This window comes from Echeneis naucrates, chromosome 10 (assembly GCF_900963305.1).
Source record: "Echeneis naucrates chromosome 10, fEcheNa1.1, whole genome shotgun sequence".
NCBI classification, from domain to species: domain Eukaryota; kingdom Metazoa; phylum Chordata; class Actinopteri; order Carangiformes; family Echeneidae; genus Echeneis; species Echeneis naucrates.
The window spans coordinates 3,819,132-3,829,698 of NC_042520.1; the positions used below are offsets into that span (position 1 = coordinate 3,819,132).

A 10,567-nucleotide genomic window follows, 5' to 3' on the forward strand; every position below is an offset into this window, starting at 1 on the left:
TTGCTCATCACTACACAAACCAGCACCAAAAGCACTTACTTAAGGGTAGGGCTCACACACTGGCATTAGCATTATTGTTGAGTAACCCAGCTGAAGAAGACCACCACATAGATCCAAATACTTGATAAGTTTTTATTTCTCTAGTGAATTCATATGTTGTTATTCTGCACAGCAGCATACAGGAAAATTGTGGTAAAATATAAATAACAAAGTTCAACAGTGTTTTCTTTTTCTCTTATTCATTTAATCAAAAAAAAAAAGTCATCTGTTAAAAGTGGCAAATTTTGTCAGCCTCTCTCAATATCCATTTTCTTGCACACTCTTGAGAATGTAACATTGAACAACTAAACTTTAAAAAGTATGGGAATAATCATTATTTACAGACAATCACCTTTTGGTGAGCAATGCTTATAGCTTCATGGAAATTCATTTCCATGATGTTAAATGCAACAAAAATGAAAATACAATTATGTTATACAAAGATCAAAAATACTATCAAAACCCTTATTATAAATGGCAGCACTATATCAATAAACTGCTGTTGACATTTTTACATGTAAGTACAAAATCCTGTTGAGGTAGCGCCCTCTGAAGTCACTTGAAATGTTAAAATACTGAATAAACATCACTTTATATACAATACAGCAAATCTCTCTTCTTTCTTCAATGTAATTGTATTCCTTTGGTAAACAAAACTGTCAGAAATGTGCAGTCCTGCAAGTGACACTTTCAAATCATACATTCACAACATTTTTGCATCTTTTTTCAGTTTTTTTTTTTTTTTCCTTTCTCTTTTTTGGATTCGTCAGAACAGAAATAATGGGATAACATGTATTCTTTGCTCCGCCAACATTCATTTGCTCTTTTTTTTTTTTTTTTCTTTTTTCTCTTTTGCACTCTCACTCACTCGACAAGGTAAACGAGACTCACTCCTGCTTTTATATTGCAGAGCAGACCTGCCCATGAAGCTCTCTGGTGAACACAAATGTCAGGGCAAATCAAAAACAACAAAAATAAAAATGGCAGAGAGAAAAGAAATCCAGTGTGTCGCCCTTATTTGGGAATGTAAACATTAAAAAAAAATGGAGGCTAGTGTCGCTCGCTGTGTGCTCAGCGAGTCAGATTCTCATTACATAGGATTGGAAAAGAGGTTTGGCTGAGCAACAACTGAATATAATGTCCCCCCAGAGAATGTGAGCCCTAAACAGAGGCCACATTGTCTTTTTCTTTTCTTTTTTTTTTCTTCTCTTCTCTTTTCTTTTCTTCCTGCCTCTTCACAGATTGAATGACAACTTTCAATGCAAGTTGGAAAATATGCTGTGTAGCTTTTAGGCAAGGCAGATGGGATCAAAGAGTTCCTCCTCCAGTCAGATGCACACAAGTACTCATTAATGACACATTCTTGAGCTTCTTTTAATGGCAAAACATAACTTTGGTTTTCTAAGACGAGAAAGAAAATCGCAGCGAGCTTAGCTCAACATACAAAAATACTTGGTAGAAATATGACATTCATCCCCTTTTGCCAATGTCAGTGTGTTTCCCTACATCACCAAAATACTTTTTTTTTTTTTATATTTATTCACGCTTTGTGATTATTGATACATAGGTGTATTTATATGCACACTCTCAAATGACTAAGAACTAGAAAAGAAAAATAAATCCAATGTATAAAGCATAAAATTATTCTATGTGGATAAAGGAACTATAAAAATATAAGAGATCTTAGAGGAAAAAACATCCCAAAAAAAAAAAAAAAGAAGATAAAATCTATATGTTTATGAAACTGGGATAAAGGCTACAGCCGAAACCAAAACAGTCATCTGGAAATTGTTCAGTGCAATTCAATTTACTTTATAGTCTTGTGTGTTTAGAATATTTTCATCCTCTTACCACCCACAGCCCTCCCCCCCTTTAATGGTCGCTGGGATGGCTGGTCTTTTGACAGTGGACAGTATTTTATCGTGTGGGCATTGTCCCCGTTGGCACTGCAAAGGGGGCAGGTATAAGCCCTCAGAATCGGGCACACGACCCTCCCGTCCGGGGTCTTCAGGACGTGGGAGCCGTACACCTCCTCCGGCGCTCCGTTATTTCGGCAGAAGACGCAGATTTTGGGCTCCTGCTTGCTCCTGGCGGCCGGTTTGCGCATCTTCCTCTCCACGCCGAACAGATCAAACCCGGCGAAGCTGCCGCCGAAGCCCACCTCCCGCTCCGGCAGCTGGACGCCGAGCTGGTTCTGGAAGGGGCTCAGTATCGAGAAGCGCTCCTTCAGGTCCAGGATGGAGGCCGGCGGGGGGCTCCCGGACGGGCAGCAGCAGTCCAGGTGCCCGCTCTCTCCAACGCCGCCCGCGATTACGCACGGACACGCCGGGGAGTCGTCCAAGCCCAGGGTCGCCTTCAGGGACTCGGTGATGGAGTTGGGATTCTGGGGCATGCTGAGCTTATTATTCTTCGTCACCAACGTAGTCAGCCCGAGATAGTCGTTCCAGAAATTGAAAGTGTAGTCATATGGGCTGCGCGCGTTCAAATAGTTGTGGTTGAGAAAATCCATGGCCACTTCTGCTCGCTGTCTCGCCGTCAAAAGGTGAAAAACAACCCGCGTAAATCCGTAAAGTCTTTGTAGCCAGAGTGCGTCTCCGAGACCGGATCATGTACAGCGATGTGGTCTCCTGTGTTCCTGTTATGTTTGAGCGCCCTGCAAACAGCCTTTCTGGTTATAAGGACCAGGAGGGCGGGGCGCTCTCCCCCTCAAAACCAAGTTTCAGATCAGGTTGGAAGCAGACTGCCTTTCTTCAAAGCCTCATTCGGACGCGTTTGAGCGCATCTGCCATCGCTCCGGCCTTTGGAGATGATTTGGGCTTTTTTTTTCAGTAGTTTATGATTCAGGCAGAGAAATGAATTGACTGCAGTTCAGTAAAAACTAATCAGTTAGAGGAGGAGAGTTGGAGTCTTTGTCACCCCCCCCCCAAAAAAAAAAATAATAATAATAAAAAAATAATAATAATACAGTTCCTCGTATTTTATGAAATTACCTCATCAATGGTTGTGCATGAAACGCACCAACCACACTGAAACAAAAACAAATAAACAAAAACAAAAAAAACTAAACACCAGCGTCCACACCTTAACCCTTTGTGTGCCAGGAGCTTTGTTCCTTGCAGCATCCTCTCACTGTCCTGGGAGACATTACCTGTGCTGGTGCATCATGTCGTGATGAAATTGAATCAAAAATGAGGCAAACCGTGAGTAGATCCTCCTGCAGAGGAAGTCTGTGGCTGTTGTGAATGTCAGACTATGATGGATGGTTAAAAATGTAAAAATGTTTTCACATTCAGGTATTTTTATTATTATTATTATTATATTTTTTGAAGATTCATTCTCTGGAGTGGAAAATGATTAATGGGGCCCAAAATCTTAGAAATATATACTAATGTGCTTTTAGAGTTGAAAGGTTTGAGGATATTAAAATGTACAGAAATTTGATAACTGAAATCAACCTCATCTCCTTTAGCTTTTTTTTTTTTTTAATGGGGAGTGAAGAAGCTTGAATAAAATATCATGCACTGCTTTCAGTGCTGGCATGAAAACAAGACAAAAACATCTCCTTCAGCCATGTAATCATGTGATGTAAACATGAAATGCAGAGCAGCTTTTCAACAGGGGGCAGCATAGTGCAATCACCAGTCGGTTCATTTAAACTGAAAGACCCCTACCTCACTGTGTCCACCACCCCACCCCCCACTTTCTTAAATGAACATGTTTGAGTGCCAAACAAGCCTTCGGTAATGACGACTACCGGCTGCAGGATGAAAGTGGCCCCTGATGTCCTTCTTGCCAGATGTCATTAGTGCATCCTGACTCCGCTGAAACATCACAGAGGCCATTTGGAGAGAGGAACACACTACAACCAAACCAAATATATTTCATCAATAAAATTATGACTCATGACCTGAATCTTACACACCTGGATGAGAATCTATACAGCACCCCTCCCTAAAAAAAAAAAAAAAAAAAAAAGCTAACAAAAAAGGGCAGTTATTCTTAAAGTTTTGTTTCACACAGATTAGAAGAACAGTCGGTCTTCTCACCTGCCTCACCTGCTGGTATCTAGTTACAGCTGTGTTTGTTGTGCTGACAGCACTGACAAAAACAGTTTTCTCTCAGCAGAAAGTTAGAGAATCTCCCCTTAATGGCTGATAGCACACAGAGAACGATGCCGACAGTTTTCACAGCGACTGTTTGATATCTGAATGAGAGAGTGTTATTTGAAAACACATAAATGAGCTTCATCAACAACCACTGATGGTATTTCAAAAGCCATAGATGTTTAATATGTTTTTAAAAATGTGTTTTTCTGCAGCCATAGTGTTACAACTCTTCTTGTCTGTTTCCATTTGTGTTATACACCACATGTCTGAAAAACCCATTGCTTGTACTGATACGTGTAATCTGCTGATCCCAGAACAGCTTGAACCATTCCTTTTCATTATGAATACCCCCTTAAGTGGCTTTAAATTTACAATGTGTGTCTCTGCTGTCGATTCAGATCCCAGGGCGCTGGCTCTGTCCATTCCGGCAGCGATACATATTTTGATTTCTGGAGGTAAGACCCAGGGGGAATTGGGAGGCAGCCGTTCTAAACGGTCCACTCACTGCAGGCCTCTGATCCTGTGATGGTGCAGGCAGCCCAGGAATGTGGAAGCTGGCCCTCTTGAATCAACGATAACACGAATGACTGGTGTTCTAATTAAAACTTCCAGGGGGAGGCTGTGCAAACTCACTGACTTGGAAGCTTCTGCATCTATTTTTAAGGCATCTAATAAGAATGCACTTACCTTAGGAGACAGTGTGATTTAAAATAAAAAAATGTAGAAACGAAGCACGGTTGAGTGACCTCTGGTGTTTTAAAGGCCATTTCTCTCTGTTCTGTGTGTTCAGCAAGTTAGTTTAAAATAGTATTGACTGCTCATTGGATTTGCACTCCAGAGCTCCCATTCAGATGGTGCAAAATATGAATTTTATGATGAAGCATTAATAATATATGCAATCGCCAATTCTTTTTCTGCAAGCCGGGGCAGATTGTATGAGCAGATTCCTGTGTTGCTGCAGCGTAGCTGAAATATTCATGGCCACATTATTCCTTAATTTTGTTGTGACTAAGAGGGATTAATACTCATCCATTAACTAAAGCTAATTCTGCAGCCGCCTCGAGGTTGCATGGGTATATTGGACAAGGAAGTGAGATTAGCAGTGGAATGATGCATAACATCAGCGGGGTGGCTATGACTCTAAATCGATTTGGGAATCACACTGACTAAGTGATTGTTGTGTAAGTGTTTTGCGTTGTTGTTTTTTTTTTTTTTTTTTTTTTTTTTTTTTTGCTTGATGGGGAGGGGGCGGGAGGACATAGCTCAGCATGATGAGTGGTGGCTGGCTGAGGAAGACACTATGTTTTTAAGTACCAAATCATATTTCCTACATGGGCTCATTAGCAATGTGAGACTTACATCCAAATTTTGCTGTTTGTGCCTTTAGATGTATTATGCAATGCAAATCAGGCTCAGACGGAGCCTTTCACTGAAGTCAGGGGCATAATAATGTGTGATTTATACCATCTCTCAGAGCTAATCTCCCACTGATGCGTCATGCATTATGATTATGGCTATCAACACATTCTGTCCTGTAATCCTGTCCAAACAAGATGAGATTTGTCACATATGGGGTAAAAAAAAAAAAAAAGTCTGCTCAATTCATATTTGACAAAAGAAATGAATCAGTGATGGATGGTTTTGTGGAATGCGTGAGGAAACCTGGTCCTTTTGTTTCCATCTTTATTGCATCTACTGTTATTGCTAATAATAATGTAAATGCACTGGTTGGATTTGTTTCTGATCAGATATGCTGTCTGTAACCTTTTTTATTTTTTCTGTGGCTTTCATTCTCTGTTGCCTTTTTTAGGGAGGTAAGCAGCACTGGCCTTGGAAAAGTGAATGTAAGGGGAAGGATTACATGGATCACACATTCAGGGAAGCTTTCTGCATATTACTACATTGCTGCTAGAGGCAGCTGCCATGGATAAATCATTACAATGCCTTGCTCCATGAGACTATAGTAGTGGATTTTCCCTCCAACTCTATTTAAACTAATAATCCAGGCCTTGGCACAACCAAGGGGTCCAAATAATACTCTTTTTATATAACACCCCCCACCCCTCCACGCCCCCTTTTTCCATGTTTTCAGAGCAACATATTGATCAGTGATACAATGCGTAATGGGTTTGCAAGAATTGGTGAAAAATCCATTTTGCTGTATCAATTGCTGTAATGAAGATGAATGCTGAATAACTCTGTGAAAATGGCTCATGTGCATTTGCAGCCTGCATTTAGTTTGTTAATCACAATGTTTTTGGGTTTGTTTTTTTTTTTTTTTTTAGACTGCTGGTTCTTTTTTGAGCCTCAGACCCGCATATTGCCGTGTGTTTTCATTCACAGCCATTAGAGCTCTGTTTGTGATTATGCAAATGAGAAAACATGCAGGAAATTTAATCAGAGCGCAAATTTAATTTCACGTGAAAGATTGCTCAAGGGCGGGGGCTTGATCGCATAATATTGAGCAACCAAATTATGTTTAATATTTGTTTTCGCAGTGGGTCTCCACTTGGACACGCCACGGCTTTATAAGCTTAAGGGTCGCCTTGGTTTGGAGGCTTTAAGTGAATGGTGATGCAGAAGGTTTGATTATCCTTTGTTCTCCTCTGAGATGCTGAATGGAAAACTGCAGTTAATGGGAAACATTTCCATATCAGCAGCGAAGCACTGCAGCTTGTGTTTATGCATTTTTATTATTGTTGCATCCACTTAACCAAATATCTAAGCACTCAGTTTTCTTTTGTTCCCCAGCTGAACACCAAGAAAATAGGTTCTTTATAATTGCATATAAACTCAGGATGCCATTGTGCTGTTGTGTGTGCCACTGTAGATAACTGGTGATTAAACTGAACGTTACTCCAGAAGGATGACAGAATTGAAGCTAATAAAGCATGTCAGTCAATAAGGGAGGTGGGACTGTTTATCAAGCTCAGAGATGTAGAACAAACAAAGTCACCCGGCTGTTGAAAGAGACTTGGCTCAGTTTGGTTGTCCTGTGACGTGCCTGAAGTTTCAAGGTAAAGACAAGACATTTGTTTTATGCCATTTGTCTTCTCAGAGAGAGGAAGGGGAGGAAAAAAAAAAAAAAAAAAAAAAAAAAAAACACAATGAACTCTGAAGCCATGACAGTCCATTTGCACACACTTAACAGACCCTGTTGCACATGCATGTCTAGGCAGATGCAAATTAGGCTACACGTAAAAAAGGTTTCCTGCCAAGAGAGGGGGGGAAGAAAAAAAAGAAACCACTGTAGCAAAGCATCTCCAGCGTGAATTTGTGCAAATTTCCCCCTGGAGAGCTGAAGTTAATTTCAACCTTTTTTTTTTTAAAGAAAAGAAGCTGAGTGCCTGTCCTTGTCTGCACAGAGTAGCACCTTTATTTTTTTTTTGGGGTAGAGAAGGAAGTTTTATCAGGTAGTGGCTCAGCTGTACTGTGCCTCCAGCCCCCCCCCCAAAAAAAAAAAAAAAAAAAAAAAAAAAAGAATTAAGTTGTCATGAGTGCCCCAAAAAAGTCACCTGGTATGCTGATTGCATGACCTAAATCTGGACAATCCAGGTCTAATATTGTAGGGAGGGGGTACACCACTGGGTTTACCCAGGCATTTCAGGTCAATGTGACACTGCCAGACTTGCAACAAATCCACCATCAGGGCTTTTGCACCTTGTCTCTTAAAGCCAAGGTGTGTTTAAGTTATAGGCAGACAGTTTCAGTTTGCAACACGTTGCCATATTGAGGTATCCTTTTGTGAGCTGATGCATGGTATAGAGGAAAGCAGGCATGCTTTAAGCTCAGCCGATTCTGGCTTTATTCCAATAGAAAATGTTAGATTGTTCAATGAAGTCCACCTCCAAGGTGGTTGCTTATTAGTTCAAGTGCCTGTTCCTTGACCCCTAATGGTGAGTTGAGGGTAGAAGTACATCTCCGAACATGCAGTCCTCCTCCAGAGCAAGATTGTACTGGCTTCCACTTCCTCCTTTGTAGGCACTTGTCACAATCCTGAGCCAGCCCTTCTCACCCTAGGAGTGGAAAATAAAATGCTCAAGGCTGCTTGGATTATATATTTAAAAAAAAAAAGTGTATTCACTGCATTTTACTCCAACATTCAATTTTTAAAATGCCAAGTTTAAAAGCTCACGAACCACAAAACTCAGGCCATTAAGTTACCATGCAATGACTCACCCATGGCTCGCCCCAGGAGTTCCGCACAATCCAGTATTCTGTGCCGTTTTCTACTCCCCAGCCTGCCACTGACACAATGTGGTTGATGTCAGGAGTCTTGACATACTCAGAGTACAGGCCCCCGGTGTACTCGTCAAGTTTCTCTGTGGCCATGATTCCACAGCTGAAGGAATGAGGATTCAGTTGAAGTGATGCACACAAAGCAGTGACATTTTACAGTTTCTGGTTGAAACGCAAGCGATTAGCCAACAGACTTGGGAAATTCAAACTGAACATTTCAAATGCAGCAGTCAGATCCCTGGGAAGCCATTAATTCTCAGCTTTATAAACCTGATTGGTCCTCCAGTGTAGATTTCTGCCATCATATTTTCACGTCCATGAACGTCACCAAAGTCGCCCACCTTCCACAGCGTGTAGTTCTGCACGATGTTGCACTTGCCAAAAGTTGTGCATGTCCCACATGCATTGAAGGGTTTGCATTCTGCAGAGAAAACAATGATTCTAGAGCTCATCTCATGCATGGCTGCACCGTGAAGCACTACATGGTTTGAGTTCTTACTCTGGTCAATGGCCTGGTAGTTGTTGCAGGTCTCGTCAGGGATGCCATGCACGTGTGCATATTCCCACACCCTGCTGTGGTCACCGCCATGACATGTGCCAGCCTCAGCACAGTCAACCACATGTTGGACAGACAAATAAGCAGATGGCCACTCTCCTTTCCGCTTGATGTTAATACGATCTACACAAGTCAAAGTAAAGTTTGCCACAAATGCAATGTTTGTTTTGGAAACATCTCAGCACAAGCGATTCAGTGTCACAGAGAAGCCCATCTGTTATTTTGTTGCAAGATCTGATTTACATTTTGTTTTGATTTCTCCCCCACCAGCAACACCTCAATCCAAATGGGCAAGAGCCAAATTCTTCTAGTATTAAATACACAATTGAGCTGCTGTTATGTTTTCAGTGTGTTCAACCAAATTGCATGCCAAAAGTCCTACCTTATAAGTCTTGCTTGAGGCAATTACCCTTATTTCAGGTATCTTGCAATTAGTTCATTGAAACTAATGACAGCACAGATTTAAATCTGAAGCACCATTTATTGGAGTGGCAGAAAGTCTTGTAAGATATAATGCTGTGCAAGTAAATACAAAAGTTACCTAATTAAAAAAAAAGGCAAGAAAACAAAATCAACCTGAAAGAGATGCCAAGACTGACCTGCCATTGCACTGGTGCTCCCATGAGCCCAGCAGGAGCCACAGTACTGCGGTATGTGCTGGTTACGAGTCGTACTGGCGTAGTTGATGCCATTTACATTCCTCCAGTCCCAAGACTTGGGCAGCTGAGCGAGGTTCAGGAGTTCATGAGGACGGACTGCAGTCCTGCGGCACATAAACAGAGCTTTGACAGGTCCAGTCCAAAAAAAAAAAAAAAAAAAAAAAAAAACACACACACACACCACAACAAGCAGTGCTGAGGTAGTTGGGCTACAGTGCACATTTTAGCAAAGTCTCACATTAACTAAACAGCAAACCAATCAAGGGCCAAGACAAACTCCACCCATGTGAACACTGAATGAGAAGTTGAAATTCAAGGATTTTTCCTCTAAAGTTTACAATTTTAAAACTTTAGAAAGTTGAGCTTCTCAGGCAAATCTTCACTGACCAAGAAGCCATATCAAATTTATGCTTCCACATACAAACCCGTATCCATTTACATACATTATTCCTGTCAGAACAAGCATCCAAAATGTTACTAGTTAAATATTTATGCAAAAAACAGCCTTGAGATACAAAAGTTTTCTTCAGCAACTTTTGATTTACTTAGATTGAAGCTGAACACAGAATTGGCAGCTTCCCTGTCAAAATGTTGCTAAATAGAAGCAAAAACACAAAGAGAGAAAAACTGACAGCCTACTCACTTCACCCCAAAGTTGGGCTTTCTGGGCACTGGCCGGTAGCAACTTGGCCTCTCACTAAAAAAATGTCTCCCTGAAACAGCAAGTGCCATGAGCACAAAAATAAAAATGCCTTGCTGAGCCATATTGTGCTACCTCACAACATGCAACAAGACAAGTCACTGGGGTTTGTGCACAAACACCAATATAAATAGAGAGAGAGCGACAGTGCCAGGTGAGATCAATAAAGCCAATCAGGTTTCATTGGGAGTCAGTGAGTGCAGGATTGCGGGGGAGAAAACAGGTGAAAACACAGTAAGTTGGAGGCAGCACCCTCCTTAGTAGCTTG

The 10,567-nt window shown here is 41.2% G+C and overlaps 2 protein-coding genes across 2 annotated transcripts; both read right to left on the reverse strand.

The window, feature by feature from the left end:
* Positions 1-717: 717 nt before the first annotated feature.
* nanos1 (nanos homolog 1) lies at positions 718-2,671 on the reverse strand. The gene has a single exon (XM_029512664.1). It carries the CDS (start codon positions 2,546-2,548, stop codon positions 1,868-1,870), a length of 681 nt encoding a protein of 226 aa, XP_029368524.1. The 5' UTR covers positions 2,549-2,671; the 3' UTR covers positions 718-1,867.
* Positions 2,672-8,035: 5,364 nt separating this feature from the next.
* Positions 8,036-10,364, reverse strand: LOC115050378 (cathepsin Z-like). The gene is made up of 6 exons (XM_029513223.1): positions 10,243-10,364; positions 9,540-9,703; positions 8,884-9,063; positions 8,655-8,805; positions 8,325-8,487; positions 8,036-8,161 (listed from the first exon to the last, which is right to left on the reverse strand). The coding sequence occupies exons 1-6, from the start codon at positions 10,362-10,364 to the stop codon at positions 8,036-8,038; spliced, it is 906 nt and encodes a 301-aa protein (XP_029369083.1).
* Between the last annotated feature and the right edge of the window lie 203 nt (positions 10,365-10,567).

Coding starts and splice junctions, on each gene's coding strand:
- nanos1 (XM_029512664.1), bottom strand. CDS start 2,548: ATGGATTTTCTCAACCACAACTATTTGAACGCGCGCAGCCCATATGAC.
- LOC115050378 (XM_029513223.1), bottom strand. CDS start 10,364: ATGGCTCAGCAAGGCATTTTTATTTTTGTGCTCATGGCACTTGCTGTT. Junction 8,806..8,883: donor CTACCAGGCCATTGACCAGA/GTAAGAACTCAA, acceptor TTTTCTCTGCAG/AATGCAAACCCTTCAATGCA. Junction 8,162..8,324: donor ACTCCTGGGGCGAGCCATGG/GTGAGTCATTGC, acceptor TTCCACTCCTAG/GGTGAGAAGGGCTGGCTCAG.